Here is a 17,380-nt window from a genome sequence, read left to right on the forward strand (position 1 = left end):
TCTACGTCAAAGACATCTCGGAAATGACTGCCAATCTACTCAGAGCTCTTGGCATCTTGGTAGGCCACAAACACACCAACACACTGAAGCAGCAAGGAGAAAGTGAGTTCTGCAGATGCTGGAGGTTAGAGTTAAGAGTGTGGTGCTGGAAAAGCACAGCAGGTCTGGCGGCAGGCTTTTGCGTGAAACGTCGATTCTCCTGCTCCTTGGATGCTGCTGACCTGCTGAGCTTTTCCAGCACCACACTCTGGACACTAAAACAACAGCAAATGAACTTGAAAGACCTTATATAGACACAAAGCAAAACTAATGTCACTTACAAAATACTTTGCAAGGACTGTAACAAACGCTACATTGGACAAACAGGCAGAAAACTAGCCACCAGGATACATGAACATCAATTAGCCACAAAAAGACATGACCAACTCTCACTAGTATCTTTACATACTGATGAGGAAGAACACCACTTCAATTGGGACAATGCATCCATCCTGGGACAAGCCAAACAGAGATACGTGTGAAAATTCCTAGAAGCATGGTATTCCAACTAGAACTCTATCAACAAACATATTGACTTGGATCCCATTTACCAGCCCCTGAGAAAAAGAACAGGAAATGGCATCACCACAGGAAATGGCGTCATCAACCCAAGGAAACCTAAACACATAAATAGAAAGTGAGCCATACCACCAGTGCTTCATCTGGAGGCTCACTGATGATGTTGGATTAGTGATGCTGGAAGACCACAGCAGTTCAGGCGGCATCCAACGAGCAACGAAATCAACGTTTTGGGCAAAAGCCCTTCAGCAGGAATAAAGGCAGAGAGCCTGAAGCATGGAGAGATAAGCTAGAGGAGGGTGGGGGTGGGGAGAAAGTAGCATAGAGTACAATGGGTGAGTGGGGGAGGGGATGAAGGTGATAGGTCAGGGAGGAGAGGGTGGAGTGGATAGGTGGAAAAGGAACTAGGCAGGTAGGACAAGTCATTGGGGACAGTGTTGAGCTGAAAGTTTGGAACTAGGGTGAGGTGGGGGAAGGGGAAATGAGGAAACTGTTGAAGTCCACATTGATGCCCTGGAATTGAAGTGTTCCAAGGCAGAAGATGAGGCATTTTTCCTCCAGGCGTCTGGTGGTGAGGAAGCAGCTGTGAAGGAGGCCCAGGACTTCCATGTCTTCGGCAGAGTGGGAGGGGGAGTTGAAATGTTGGGCCACGGGGCGGTGTGGTTGATTGGTGCAGGTGTCCTGGAGATGTTCCCTAAAGCGCTCTGCTAGGAGGCGCCCAGTCTCCCCAATGTAGAGGAGACCGCATCGGGAGCAACAGATACAATAAATGATATTAGTGGATGTGCAGGTACAACTTTGATGGATGTGGAAGGCTCCTTTAGGGCTTTGGGTAGAGGTGAGGGAGGAGGTGTGGGTGCAGGTTTTACATACGATTGGTATGTTGCCTCCCAGGTGCAAGGGTACGTGATGTCTCTGATCGTGTTTTCCGGGTCCTTAAGGGGGAGGGAGGGCAGCCCGAAGTCATGGTCCACATTGGCACCAACTACATAGGTAGGAAAAAGGATGAGGATGTTAGGCAGGCTTTCAGGGAGCTAGGTTGGAAGCTCAGAGCTAGAACAGAGTTGTCTCTGGTTTGTTACCCGTGCCACGTGATCGAGAGTTGAGAAATAGGGAGAGAGAACAGTTAAATGCGTGGTTACAGGGATGGTGCAGGAGGGAGGGATAACTGGGGTTCTTTCTGGGGAAGGTGGGACCTCTATAAACAGGATGGTCTGCACCTGAACCTGAGGGGCACCACTATCCTTGGGGGGGAGGTTTGCTAGTGCTCTTTGGGGGTTTAAACTAACTCTGTAGGGGCATGGGAACCTGGACTGTAGCTTTAGGGTGCAGGACCTTGGGTGTAGGGAGGTTAGGAACATGGCATCAATCTCAAAGGAGGGTGCCTATAAACAGGAAGGTGGCTTGAAGTGTGTATACTTCAATGCGAGAAGTATACGGAATAAGGTAGGTGAACTTGCAGCGTGGGTTGGTACTTGGGAGTTCGATGTTGTGGCTATTACTGAGACATGGTATAACAGGGACAGGATTGGTTGTTGCAGGTTCCAGGGTTTAAATGTTTTAGTAGGGTCAGAGGTGGGAGTAAAAGAGGGGGAGGTGTGGCATTGCTTGTCAAGGATAGTATTACAGCAGTTGAAAGGACGATGGATGAAGACTCGCCATCTGAGGTAGTTTGGGCTGAGCTTAGAAATAGGAAAGGTGAGGTCACCCTGTTAGGAGTTTTCTACAGGCCTCCTAATAGTCCTAGAGACATAGAAGAAAGGATTGCGAGGATGATTCAGGAGAAGAGTGAAAGTAATAGGGTGGTTGTTATGGGGGACTTTAACTTTCCAGATATTGACTGGGAAAGCTATAGCTCGAGTGCGTTAGATAGGTCGGTGTTTGTCCAATGTGTGCAGGAGGGTTTCCTGACATAATATGTCGACAGGCCAACAAGAGGTGAGGCCATACTGGATTTGGTTCTGGGTAATGAACCAGGCCAGGTGTTAAAATTGGAGGTAGGTGAGCACTTTGGGGACAGTGACCACAATTCGGTGACTTTTACTCTAGTGATGGAGAGGGATAAGTGTGCACTGCTGGGCAAGAGTTATAGCTGGGGGCAGGGAAATTATGATGCGGTGAGGCATGAATTAGGATGCATGGCTTGGAAAAGTAGACTTCAAGGGAAGGGCACAATCGATATGTGGAGCTTGTTCAAGGAGCAACTATTGAGTGTCCTTGATAAGTATGTACCCTGTCAGGCAGGGAGGAAAGGGTCATGTGAGGGAGCCGTGGTTTAATAAGGAATCGGAATCCCTTGTAAAAGGGAAGAGGGCGGCCTATGTAAAGATGAGGCGTGAAGGTTCAATTGGGGTGATTGAGAGTTATAAGGTAGCCAGGAAGGATCTAAAGAGAGAGCTAAGAGCAGCAAGGAGGGGACATGAAAAGTCCTTGGTTGATAGGATTAGGGAAAACCCAAAGGCTTTCTATAGGTATGTCAGGAATAAAAGAATGACTAGGGTAGGCATAGGTCCAGTCAAGGATAGTGGTGTGAAGTTGTGTGTGGAGACTGAAGAGATTGGAGAGACACTCAGGAACAGGACATTGGTGCCAATGTGAATATTGAGTCACAATTATTTAGAATGGATGGTTTTGAGGTATGTAGGGAAGAGGTGTTGGAAATTCTGGAAAGGGTGAAAATAGATAAATCCCCTGGGCCTGTTGGCATTTATCCTAGGATTCTCTGGGAAGCAAGGGAGGAGATTGCAGAGCCATTGGCCTTGATTTTTATGTCCTCGTTTTCTTCAGGAATAGTGCCAGAAGACTGGAGGATAGCAAATGTGGTTCCCTTGTTCAAGAAGGGGAGTAGGGATAACCCTAGTAACTATAGGCCGGTGAGTCTCACTTCTGTTGTGGGCAAGGTCTTAGAGAGAATTGTAAGGGATAGGATTTATGAACATCTGGATAGGTATAATGTGATCAAGGATAGTCAGCATGGTTTTGTGAAGGGCAGGTCGTGCCTCACAAACCTTATTGAATTCTTTGAGAAGATGACTAAGGAGGTGGATAAGGGTAAAGAGGTAGATGTGGTGTATATGGATTTTAGTAAAGTGTTTGATAAGGTTCCCATGGTAGGCTACTGCAAAAAATGCGGCAGTATAGCATTGAGGGTGCATTAGAGGTTTGGATTAGGAATTGGCTGGCTGGAAGAAGACAGAATGTAGTAGTTGATGGTAAAGGTTCCTCTTGGAATGCAGTTACTAGCGGTGTTCTGCAAGGATCTGTTTTGGGACCATTGCTGTTTGTCATTTTTATAAATGACCTGGAGGAGGGGCTGGAAGGTTAGGTGAGCAAGTTTGCGGATGATACGAAAGTCGGTGGAGATGTTGACAGTGAGGAAGGGTGTGGCAGGTTATAGCGGGATATAGATAAGCTGCAGAGCTGGGCAGAAATGTGGCATATGGAGTTCAGTGTAGGTAAGTGTGAAGTGATTCACTTTGGTAAGAGTAACAAGAAGATGGAGTACTGGGCTAATGGCCGGATATTTGGTAGTGTGGATGAGCAGTGGGATTTAGGTGTCCATATACACAGATCTCTAAAAGTTGCCACCCAGCTAACTAGTGCTGTGAAGAAGGCATATGGCGTACTGGCTTTTATTGGAAGAGGAATTGAGTTCCGGAGTCCTGAGGTCATGTTGCAGTTGTATAAGACTCTGGTGCGGCCTCATCTGGAGTATTGTGTGCAGTTTTGGTCGCCATACTATAGGAAGGATGTGGAGGCACTGGAACGGGTGCAAAGGAGGTTTACCAGGATGTTGCCTGGTATGGTAGGAAGATCATATGAGGAAAGGCTAAGGCACTTGGGGCTTACAAGGTTTAGGGGTGACTTGATAGAGATGTCCAAGATGATTAGGGGTTTAGATAGCGTTGACAATGAGAACCTTTTTCCACATATGGAGTCAGCTATTACAAGGGGAGGTAGGTATAGGACAGATGTTAGGGGTAGATTCTTTACTCAGCAAGTCGTGAGTTCATGGAATGCCCTTCCAGTAGCAGTGGTGGACTCTCCCTCTTTATGGTCATTTAAACGGGCATTGGATAGGCAAATGGAGGATAGTGGGCTAGTGTAGGTTCGGTGGGCTTGGGTTGGTGCAACATCGAGGGCCAAAGGGCCTGTACTGCACTGTATTTTTCTATGTTCTATGTTCTATGTTCTAGTTCCTGCGGTGGCAGGGGAAAGTGCCAGGATGGGAGGGTGCATGTAGGGGGGCGTGGACCTGACCAGGTAGTCATGGAGGGAATGGTCTTTGTGGAAGGCGGAAAGGGGTAGGGAGGGAAATAAACCCCTGGTGGTGGGGTCTTTTTGGAGGTGGTGGAAATGTCGGTGGATGATTTGGTTTATGCGAAGGTTGGTAGGGTGGAAGGTGAGCACCAGGGGCGTTCTGTCCTTGTTACGGTTGGAGGGGTGGGGTCTGAGGACGGAGGTGCGGGATGTGGAGGAGATGCATTGGAGGGCATCTTTAACTACGTGGGAAGGGAAATTGTCGTCTCTAAAGAAGGAGGCCATCTGGTGTGTTCTGTGGTGAAACTGGTCCTCCTGGGAGCAGATACGGCGGAGGCGGAGGAATTGGGAATACGGGGTGGCATTTTTTCAAGAGGTAGGGTGGGAAGAGGTGTAATCCAGGTAGCTGTGAGAATCGGGTTTGTAAAAAATGTCAGTGTCAAGTCGGTCGTCATTAATGGAGATGGAGAGGTCCAAAAAGGGGAGGGAGGTGTCAGAGATGGTCCAGGTAAATTTAAGTTCAGGGTGGAATGTGTTGGTGAAGTTGATGAATTGCTCAACCTCCTCACAGGAGCACGAGGTGGCACCAATGCAGTCATCAATGTAGCGGAGGAAGAGGTGGGGAGTGGTGCCAGTGTAATTATGGAAGCTCAACTGTTCTACATAGCCAACAAAGAGACAAGCATAGCTGGGGCCCATATGTGTGCCCATGGCTACTCCTTTGGTCTGGAGAAAGTGGGAGGATTCTAAGGAGAAATTGTTAAGGGTGAGGACCAGTTTGGCCAGACGAATGAGAGTGTCAGTGGAAGTGTACTGTTGGGAACGTCTGGAGAGGAAACAATGGAGGGCTTGGAGGCCCTGGTCATGGCAGATGGATATCCATGGTGAAGATGAGGTGTTGGGGGCCGGAGAAACGGAAGTCTTGGAGGAGGTGGAGGGTGTGGGCGGTGGCTCGAACGTATGTGGGGAGTTCCTGGACTAAGGGGTTTAGGACAGTGTCGAGGTAGGTAGAGATGAGTTCAGTGGGGCAGGAGCATTCTGAGACAATGGGTCAGCCAGGGTGGTCAGGCTTGTGGATCTTGGGAAGGAGGTAGAACCGGCTCTCGCCACCCCCACCCTCCTTGAGCTTCTCTCTCCACACTTCAAGCTCACTGCCTTTATTCCTGATGAAGGGCTTTTGCCCGAAACGTCGATTTCGCTGCTCCTTGGATGTTGCCTGAACATCTGTGCTCTTCCAGCACCACTAATCCAGAATCTGGTTTCCAGCATCTGCAGTCATTGTTTTTGCCTCACTGATGATGTTACCTAGTAGGGTGACAAAATGTCTGAAAATGAATCTTCCAGCTCAACGAGCAAACCTACATCCAGAACCTCAACCTGAGCTATAAATCTTCTCAAAACTCGCTAAGTATAATCCAATTTGTGCAAAGAGATATCAAATAGGAATGAAGTGATGCCAAAAAAGCCCTTGCTGTTAGCAATTTTGGCAAATGTATAAATGGGGGCTCAGACACTAGGCAGAACTCCTCCCCTCTGAAACAGGATGATATGAAACCTCTCAAGAAGGATTAACATCTTACCCGAAAGATAGTGTTCAAGCAGTATTCTATCACGTTTTAGCCTAGATATACTAATAATGTTTGACCTATACATGAAAATGCGACTAATTGAGCTACAGCAACCACCATTATAAGAAATAACACAGCAAATAATGTCAAATGTTAATGCAGTTGAGATCATCGACAGTGGTTCCAACTTTATGATAAGAGTAATGATAAAGTCTCCCTAAATTGGACAGAAACTTCTCTCATCCACAAATGTGTAGTTAAATCCTGAAAATGAAGCTTTTTGGCTGATTTTCCCTGCTCCTCTACAAACTTCACGACAGCAATACCTCAATTAGGCTTTTCATAATCACATGACACTGTGAGGTTGGAGCACTTCCTCACTAGATGAATTTGAAAAGTTAGGACTTGTTCATTCAAGGATAACAGACTGTGGACTGATAAATTCAATCATAGTCATTATCAAGTGAATCTGAAGTTGGGAAATTTGGGGTGTCCATCTCTCTTTAAATTTCAGATTTTCAAGGTATTCTGGTTTACAACCTTGGATGAGTTTGGTGGCCTTCCAGTGAAACTCAATAAAAGCAAATAAATATTAAGTCTTCCTCACCATGTGACCTTTGTGAGTTTAGAACCCCATTCCAAAAATGACAGGGAGTCATGTTGATATGTTGTTGAGCATCTTCTGAGGATGGTACAGTCAGGTTCTTTGTGTTGAATGACCCATTCCATTTGGTGGAAGCATTTTGGATTGGGAGGGGCATTGACTCATGTCAGTCTGACTGTTTCTTTTGTTCCCTTTGGAGATGGGAAGAAGCTCAAATCCATAAAAGAATTCAGGTGAACCTCAGATAACATCATCTGCAGACTTTAATATCCAGTTCTAAAATGTAAAAGAAAAGTGTAAGTGCAGAATGTAATGGGAGTTTGACTGTGGTGGTAGGCTTTTTCAGTAAGTAAATAGTATTTTACTTCCAACTGGAAGTATAAACATAACTGTCTTTTAGTATCTTATTTGCACAGTCCTTTAGTACTGTAGCATTTCCTCCCTGATGCGTGGCAATGTCAGTCTGGGTTAATTAGATTGTGTCCTGGATCTGAAGTGAGATTGAAAATCTATAACCTCAGAGGTGTGAGGGCTATCCCCAAGCCACAACTGACACTATATATGTTGCTTTTATCATGGCAATGTGATCAAAGGAGCTTCCCAGAGGCACAGTGTAAAAATTAACATAGCAGGGACAGGATTTTCTCCAAATGGAAAAGATTATAGCAATTGAGAAGGAACCTAGCTTGAGGAAAGTTTTTCTACGCAATCACAATTGAATTTCGTATAGTCTAGATTTATGAGTAGCTGCTCCATTCTAGTGTATTTTTATGTTTCATCCAAAACATTTGAGAGCTTCTATTATTCAATTGTGATTTAGCCTTTTCCACAGCAACAGATCATGCCCTCTCAGGGAACAGTCAGGCAGCTTGAACATATTTATTTTCCTGTCAGAAATCTTCATTTCCCTGTCTTGTATCTTTGTCTGTCTTCTTCTATCTCTTCACAAGCTATCAGTTGCTTCTTGCTTTCTGTCTCTGAAGACAGCTCTCAGTATTAGTTCTGGGAGACTGCATTAGAAGTGAGCTCCGATATGCTCACTGCTCCTCTGAGGTTTATGCATGAACTGATTTCTGACATCAGCCAAGTGCAACATTGGACAATCAGATGGATTCAGGCACCTGTCCCATACAAACCCAGACAAGCTGATGGGAACTTAATCTGGCCATCTGCAAGCATAAACAGGTCAAACACGCAGAGCGCAATCTAGGCAGCACCAGCATTAACTCAGAGGCACCATAAATGAATTGAATCTTGGCATCCTTCAGTAATAATACTGGGAGATCACACATGCATTGGATTTGTTTAGTTCTCAATATTAATGAGATCACATTTGGATTGAATCCAGGCATCTGTCAACATTAACAGTGGGATAACACATATGCAGACTGCATTCACACAGTCATCTAACTCTGTGAAGTCAGATGATTGAAATTCAGACAGTCCTGTGGTAAGACATTTGTTTCTGAGAAGATTTGGATGCACCTGCTATAGACAGAAAATACTCTACTGTAATATTAAAGCTAGATGAACACCATGCCTTACTATATGTTGAAGTTCAAAATTTACAGGATATTTTACAACTGGACACAAAAGGTTACACCCTGATTTGTTTTGTGAATTTAAACCACTCCCCTCACTCAAGAGTGAACGAGGACAAGAGTCCCGACTGGGAAGGATCAATGTCCTTTCCTGAACTCAGTCTAAAAGAGGGTTATCAAAATGAATAGGTCAATCGGGGAAAAAAAAACAGACATCGACTGCCTCAAAGTCTCAAGAGATTGAACAACAGTCCGCAAAGTTGAAATCAACATAAATATCACCTTCCTTTTACGGAAAAGAGTTTGTATTTGCACAAGTCGCAAAATGAGGAAGCACTTTTGTTGTTGCTTTTATAATCAGCGAGAAGCTGATGGCAGATTAAGTCTTACCAAAAGTCATCAAATTAGCTGCAAGTATTCCATACACTTAAGATAGTTAACAACAGTAACCTGAAAGGAGGATATTGCACGATGGAGAAAGACTGTCATACTCTCCCACCCCAAACTTGTTCCCATTAAAGTTTGCTTGAGAGCTAACCTCATAAAAGTTTAACTGAAGGAACCTTCATAGCTTGTTGAGAGTTCTTTAATTTGCAAAAACCTTACATCAGCTTCAAAGCATCAATGTTATTTGAGAAACCTGCATGAAAGAAGAAGACTATTGGCCAATGACTGGTTTAACCATTGTATCAAGGTGCCATGTTTACCTGTAATCAATCTGTGCATGCATGAGTGTACATCTGGGAATAAGTATGTGAGCTGTCACATTTTAAATTTACAGTAAGTCTACGAGAATAAATAGCATTAATGTCTTTTCGAGAAGGAAATTGCCATCCTTACCTGGTCGGGCCTTCGTGTGGCTTCAGACCCACCGACTCTCTACTGCCGTCAGGACAATTAGGGATGGGCAATAAATGCTGGCCCAGCTAATGATGCCCTCATCCTGTGAATGGATAAAAAAAAATTGTTTTAAATTCACAAAAGTTTGCTACTGACAATTTAATTTACTTGGTAAGAAAACACAACTGTCTAAATGTACTGATCATGGGGAAGTGAGGGGAATGCATAAACTCTATCCATTGACATAAAAATAATTAGTACCAATTGTGTTATGTGTTGCTGACCACACAATATTTTTATGATTTGCTGTTGCAGGTCTCTTGGGAATGGTTGCCCACATGATGTATACGACTGTGTTTCAAATGACCGTCAACCTTGGCCCCGAAGACTGGCGGCCACAGACCTGGGATTATGGGTGGTCTTACTGGTAAGTGACATTGTCCAAATTGTACGAAAGATTCCAATTAAAATCCATCTTCAGTGCCATTGTGTGTGGCTGACAGTCAGCTGTTATATTGCATAACAGATATGACACAAAAACAAGCCATAGTTCATGCTTGTTTTTTCCGTGCTTCACACAAGCCTCCACTACTCCTTTGAACTGAGCAATCTTTCTTTCTCATTTGTGTTCATTTGACTTTCACTTAAATGTATCTACACCATTAATCTCAACTATTATTTATTGTCACGAGTTTCACATTCTAATCACTCTCTGTGCTAAGTGGAGCATTTTCATGTTGTACATTGCGCATATAAATTCTATTCTTCCATTCATTAATAATGTGGATTTCTTAACACATGGAAAATACATTGAAAATAATAAATGCTTCTCAGTCTGTCTTGAATACTATGCATGTTTTGAGATCAAAAGTCCCATGACAGCTTCAGAAAAGTATACAATTCCAATATTCCAAAGAGATCCGTATAAATGCTCAGTTTCAGTGACTTATAAATGAAAGAAAGTGATAAGTCTCAGTAAGATGGATGGGAGTCAGGGAGGAGTTAATGGGAGAAGGTATTGAGTCTGTAACGGAGAGTGTCAGCTGACTAGGGAACATACGAACACAAGAGATAGGAGCCTAAGTTGAACATTTAGCCTGCTCCACAATTCAAAATAATCATGCCTAATATTAGACTTCAACTCCTCTTTATGCTCAATTCATTCCTCTCTGCCCATCGTATGTCATGCCATTTAGATTCAATCCTAATATACATTCCATCTTTCAACTGTTCTAAAAATTGACTCCTAATTGTATACACCCTGCCTGTTACGGAGCATTTTTACTCATTACATACCCATAGTAGTTATTGCTTAATATTTCATAAGATCATAGATATGTGAACAGATGTAATCTGTATCAATCACTGGGCCTGCTCTGCCATTCCGAGATCATCCTGGTCTTCATGGCTATAACCGCATTTTATTGTCCATTTCCCAATACCCATGGACCCTCCTATCATTTATCATGCCTATTATGCCCCCTCACCCAACATCACATCACTCTGCCCTCATCAAGTTTCTTTGCTACTTCCTCAAAAAAATTCAATCAAGTTTGTGAGACATGATTTTCCATGCACAAAACCATGTTGACTATCCCTAATCAGTCCTTGCCTTTCCAAATACATGTACATCCTGCCCCTCAGGATTCCCTCCAACAACTTGCCCACCACTGACATCAGGCTCACTGGTCTATAATTCCCTGGCTTGTTCTTACCATCTTTCTTAAATAGTGGCACCACGCTAGCCAACCTCCAGTCTTCCAGCACCTCACCTGGGACTATCAATGATACAAATCTCTCAGTAAGAGGCCCAGTAATCACTTCCCTAACTTCCCACAGAGTTCTAGGGTACACCTGATCAAGTCATGGGGATTTATCCACTTTTATCCAGCACTTCCTCCTCTGTAATATGGACATTTTTCAAGATGTCATCTACGTCCCAGCATTCTATATCTTCCATCTCCTTTTCCACAATAAATACTGATGCAAATACTCGTTTCATATCTCCCCATCTCTTGTAGCTCCACACAAAGGCTGCTTTGCTGATCTTTGAGAGACCCGATTCTCTCCCTCGTTACCCTTTTGTCCTTAATGTATTTGTAAAAACGCTTTGGATTCTCCTTAACTGTATTTGCCAAAGCCAAAGCTATCTCATGTCCCCTTTTTGCCCTCCTGATTTCCCTCTTAAGTATATTCTTACTGCCTTTATACTCTACTTAGAATTCACTCAATCTATCCTGTCTATACCTTACGTATGCTTCCTTCTTTTCCTTAACCAAACCCTCAATTTCTTTAGTCGTCCAGCATTCCCTATACCGACCAGCCTTTCCTTTCACCCTGATAGAAATATACTTTCTCTGCACTCTCATTATCTCATTTCTGAAGGCTTCCCATTTTCCAGCCATCCCTTTATCTGCGAACATGCCCCCAATCAACTTTTGACAGTTCTTGCCTAATACTGTCAAAATTAGCCTTTCTCCAATTTAGAACTTCAACTTTTAGATCTGGTCTATCCTTTTCCATCACTATTTTAAATCTAATAGAATTATAGTCGCTGGCCCCAAAGTGCTCCCCCACTGACACCTCAGTCACCTGCCCTGCCTTATTTCCCCAGAGTAGGTCAAGTTTTGCACCTTCTCTAGTGGGTACATCCACATAATGAATCAGAAAATTTTCTTGTACACACTTAACAAATGCCTCTCCACCTAAACCTTTAACACTATGGCAGTCCCTGTCTATGTTTGGAAAGTTAAAATCCCCTACCATAACCACCCTATTATTCTTACAGATAACAGATCTCCTTACAAATTTGTTTCTTAATTTCCCTATGACTATTAGGGGGTCTATAATACAATCCCAATAAGGTGATCATCCCTTTCTTATTTCTCAGTTCCATCCAAATAACTTCCCTGGTTGTATTTCCAGGAATATCCTTATTCAGCACATCTGTAATGCTATCCCTTATCAAAACCGCCATTCCCCCTCCTCTGTTGCCTCCCTTTCTGTCCTTCCTGTAGCATTTGTAACCTGGTCCTGTCATGTTTCTGTAAATGCTATGATATCCCAGTCCCATGTCATAACCATGCCCTGAGTTTATCTGCCTTCCTTGTTAGGCCCCTTGCATTGAAATAAGTCCAGATTAATTGATCAGTGCTATCTTAGACTTAGACTTAGACTTACAGTGTGGAAACAGGCCCTTCGGCCCAACAAGTCCACACCGACCCGCCGAAGCGCAACCCACCCATACCCCTACATTTACCCCTTACCTATCACTACGGGCAATTTAGCTTGGCCAATTCACCTGACCCGCACATCTTTGGACTGTGGGAGGAAACCGGAGCACCCGGAGGAAACCCACGCAGACACGGGGAGAACGTGCAAACTCCACACAGTCAGTCGCCTGAGTCGGGAATTGAACCCAGGTCTACAGGCGCTGTGAGGCAGCAGTGCTAACCACTGTGCCACCGTGCCGCCCTAGCCTTGTTCTCTGCTTTGTCCCTGCCTGCCCTGACTGTTTGACTCGCCTTTGTTCTCTATTGTACCAGTCTCAGAATAATCTCTTTCCTCACAATCTCCTGAGTCCCACCCCCTTCCCGCCTCACCTTACAATTTAAATCCTCCTGAGCAGCTCTAGCAAATCTCCATGCCAGTATATTCATTCCCTTCCAAGTTAGGTGCAACCTGTCCTTCTTGAACAGGTCACTTCTACCCCAAAAGAGATTCCAATGATCCAAAAATGTGAATCCTTCTCCCATACACTAGCTTCTTAGCCATACATTCATCTGCTCTATCCCCCTTTGCCTGCCCTCACTAGCTCGTAGCACCTGGAGTAATCCAGATATTACTACATTTGAGGACCTCCTTGTTAAATTCCTGCTGAACTTTCTGTAACCTCCCTTCAGAATTTCAACCTTTTCCCTTCATAGGTCATTGGAACCAATGTGCACAATGACCTCCTGCTGGGTCCTCTCCCCCTTAAAAACATTCTGCACCTTCTCTGAGACATCCTTGATCCTGGTACCAGGGAAGCAACACACCATTCTGATTTCTCACTGCTGGCACAGAAACGTAAATGTGTACCTTGCACTTGAGATTCCCCTTACACAATCAATCGCTTGGAACCCAACATACCTCACATTGCAGTAGAGCCAGTCTCAATACCAGAAACTTGGCTGTTCATGCTACATTCCCCTGAGAATCCATCATCCCATACATTTTCCAAACCAGCATACTTTTTTGAAACGGGGATAGCCACTGAAGACTCCTGCACTAGCTGCCTTCCTCTTTTACCTTTCCTGGAGTTAACCCATCTATGTAACTGTATCTGTGACTTTCCTCCCTTCCTATAACTGGCATCCATCATATCCCCTTGGTCTTGTGAATTCCTCACTGCCTCTAACTGCTGCTCTAAACGATCCATTCGATCTGATAGGATTGGCAACCAACAGCATTTATTGCAGATGTAATCCACAGTAACACGTAAACTCTCACTAAACTCCCACATCCGACAAGAAAGGCATATTACTCTACAAAATGCCATTTTTGCTTCTTTCAATCTACAGACCCAGAAAATAGCACTGTCTTATTCCTTTACAAAACACTGCTCCAGCCTAACTTAATACTTATGGCTTATATTTTAAGTTTAATCAGGAGACATAGCTCAATAAAACATATAATCAAGAAAGAACCCACTCTACTTACTACTGTAGATGTATTGTAAGGCCACACTTAAAATCTACTTATCTGTGTTTGTGCTATGACCTCTCCCAAACCTCCAAGATCAGTTGTGAATATTGCTGTGTTTTTCAATTTTCCCAGATGCACTCCGATATCCAATGATACATGAATTCAACAGCAAAGGCAGTAACTGTGCAGGTTCAGTGCTGTGTCAATTAGCAATGTGGGTTTCTTTCCCTTTCTCTCTCCTGCACTGACTTTTAAAAGTGCTGTTGTTTTGATTTTTCTTTTCTCCAAAGTTCCAAACCAATGCAACAGCATGTAAAACAATAATTGCTGCTCCTGGAATTCAAGGAAATCACCTCCAACACCTAAAATACCTCAAAAAATTGGCAGCTTTACAGTCAGAAATTTTTCCCATCCTCCATCTTGGATGATCCATCTAAGAGAGTAATTTCCAATTGTTGAAGTGAAGGGATCTCAAAACCTCAGAATACATCAGTGTTGTAATGGTGACAACAAGCATGCAGGAAAGTAACTAACAGGACAATGTAAGAGAATAACAGAAGTAGCTCCTCATTCTCAAACAAGGGCAACGGATTAGTTAGGCTACATTCATTTAATTTATTTGGTTTCTCATTTAGACATGCTGTCAAAATGTTTATGATTCCAAACCAATACAGGTAGTATTTTACTTTGACCAAGTGGTACAAAGATATGAATGGATCTTTTGCTAATGGATATTAACCTCATTGTTACTTCTGGAGAGTCAGTTTTTATCCACTTGTGGGATGTGGACATTGCTGGCTGGCTAGTATTTCTTGCTTGTCCCTAGTTTCCCTTGAGAAGGTGGCATTGAGATGTCTTCTTGAACGGCTGCTGTCCACCTGCTGTGGGTTGGCCCACAATTTCCTTAGGGAGGGAATTCCAGGCTCTTGACCCAGTGACAATGAAAGAACAATGACATATTTCCAAATCAAGATAGTAAGTGGCTTGGAGGGGAGCTTGGGTGACACAGTAGCTCAGTGGTTAGCACGGGTGACTGTGTGGAGTTTGCACATTCCCCTCATGTCTACATGGGTTTTCTCCCATAGTCCAAGGATGTGCAGGTCAGGTGAATTGGCCATGCTAAACTGCCCAAGGTGGTCAGGGATGTGTAGGATAAGTGGTCAGGGGTAAATGTAGAGTAAAAGGGTAGGGGAATGGGTCTGGGCAGGTTACCCTGCAGAGAGTCAGTATGGGCTTGTTGGGCCAAGTAGCCTGTTTTCACATTCTAGGGATTCTATAAAAAAAATCCAAGTCTAATTCTGATAAACTGTAAAGTACCTTTGCTTAATACCCCAAAACTATTTGAATGTGAGCAAGGGTTGTTACACCATTTCCCAGGGATACTAATGCATTGACCAAGTAACCACTGTTAGTGACTGACAGGTAACTCAAGTAGTGGCATGGTGGCTCAGTGGTTAGTGGTCACCTCATAGCACCTGGGTCCCAGGTTCAATTCCAGCCTTGGGTGACAATCTGTGTGGAGTTTGCACATTCTCCCTGTGTCTGCGTGGGTTTTCTCCAGGTGCTCTGGTTTCCTCCCACAGTCTAAAGATGTGCAGGTCAGGTGAATTGGCCATGCTAAATTGCCCATAGTGTTAGATGCATTAGTCAGAGGGAAATGGGTCTGGGAGGGTTGGTTGGACCGAAGGGCCTGTTTCCATGTCACTAACAGTGGTTACTTAGTCAATGCATTAGTATCCCTAGGAAATGGTGTAACAACTCTTGCTCACATTTAAACAGTTTTGGGGTATTAAGCAAAGGTACCTTGTAGTTTATTATATTGTAGGTGGTGGTGTTTCCATATATTTGCTGTCTTTGTCCTTCTAGATGGAAGTGGTCTTGGATTTAGAAGGTAACTTCTGAGAATCTTTGGTGATTTTCTGCAGTATCAGGTCAGAAGTCACATGACACCAACTATTAGTCCAACAAGTTTATTTGAAATCACAAGCTATCAGACAAATGAAAAAGCAAACCTGTTGGACGATAACCTGGTGTGATCTGACTTCTGACCTTATTCACCCCAGCCCAACACTGGCACTTTCACACCTTGTAGATAGTACACACTACTGAAGTGAAGGCACTGAAAAAGTTAAGTCTAATTGTTCTCTATTCTTCTAAACATCTGCGGGTAACCCATTCTTTTTCCCTTGTGACTTTCCTTCTATGTTAAACCTCTATTTTAATGCATTAACTTTTAAGACATATATTTTCCCTCAGTCTCGCTTGGGGATCCTTCACATGCTGTATGGCTGCCTCAGTGACAACAATAAACACATACACAAAGACCATCCTAGAGTTCAAGCACAAAAGGAAGAACTTGGAAAGAAGTTTAAAAACGAAATCCAAACTGATTGAGCATGAAGTGCCAGCAGACCGAGTCTGGGACAGATACATTAGCTCGGTGCCCAGCTCAACAGAGGAGTTCCTCGATCTCTCCAGCAATGGCCGCAAGATGTCCAGTGGCTCGGTCTTCGCAGATCTCAACGACATCCTGGATGCACAGGGTGAGGAGTACTGCTGAGATTCCTAGGACATTGTGCCAGATCGGTTCTAGATATCACCTGTATGTTCCAGACCATTCTCTCTTACTCTTTCCTTTTCTGCGCAGGTTTATGATGTCACACATCAGGCATTATCATGGCAGAACGCAGCGAGTATTTCTGTTACACTCTGCTTCTCTAACCAACTGTTATATTACACTGCAGTTGGCAAAGAACTCTGGCACTGGAAGGAGATGGGCTCATCTAATCGCTGGTTATTGCAGATCCTGCTGAGTTCATTGTTGCTGCATGGTGTAAGAGAGAATCCCCAATGTCTCAAAGATGTATTTCACAAACCACCAACACATGTTAAGCAGTGTTGTCCTATTGGTCCTAATCCCTGGACTGTTCTTGGGGGATCACTGCTGTGTGCAATCACCTCCATGCAGGCAGTGCTAACATTTACCTGTGGGACAGTGGATAGATTATGTGAGTGACTCTCTCTCTGCCTCTCTCCTTCTCTCACAAACACATACACACACACACAACAGAGTGTTAGTCACTTGTCTTCCATCACTGCAAGCTGGATTATAATTCATCTCAGGCTGTGCAATCAATGTCTCCTTTGTTTGCTATGAATAAGAGTCATGTGTAAGATGGGGTTGGTCAGAACTAAAGCACAAAACGGGGCTAATCTCACATGAGGACCGGAGCCTCCAGAGCCAACAGTTGGAAAATCTAGCCCTCAATTTCAATTGAACTCAGACAGGCCACAGAATGGGACCTGCTGCTGAAGGTGCAGCT

General features: G+C 43.9%; 1 protein-coding gene across 1 annotated transcript in view; it reads left to right on the plus strand.

Annotated features, from left to right (window-relative positions):
* Window positions 1-16,617, plus strand: part of gsg1l2b (gsg1-like 2b) — a 142,978-nt gene extending 126,361 nt beyond the window's left edge. The window contains exons 4-5 of the mRNA XM_060844611.1: window positions 9,687-9,798; window positions 16,314-16,617. Coding sequence (XP_060700594.1) covers window positions 9,687-9,798; window positions 16,314-16,617 — 416 coding nt within the window. The remainder of the gene's footprint in view (window positions 1-9,686; window positions 9,799-16,313) is intronic.
* Window positions 16,618-17,380: the final 763 nt, after the last annotated feature.

Source organism: Hemiscyllium ocellatum, chromosome 25 (genome assembly GCF_020745735.1).
Source record: "Hemiscyllium ocellatum isolate sHemOce1 chromosome 25, sHemOce1.pat.X.cur, whole genome shotgun sequence".
Taxonomy (NCBI): domain Eukaryota; kingdom Metazoa; phylum Chordata; class Chondrichthyes; order Orectolobiformes; family Hemiscylliidae; genus Hemiscyllium; species Hemiscyllium ocellatum.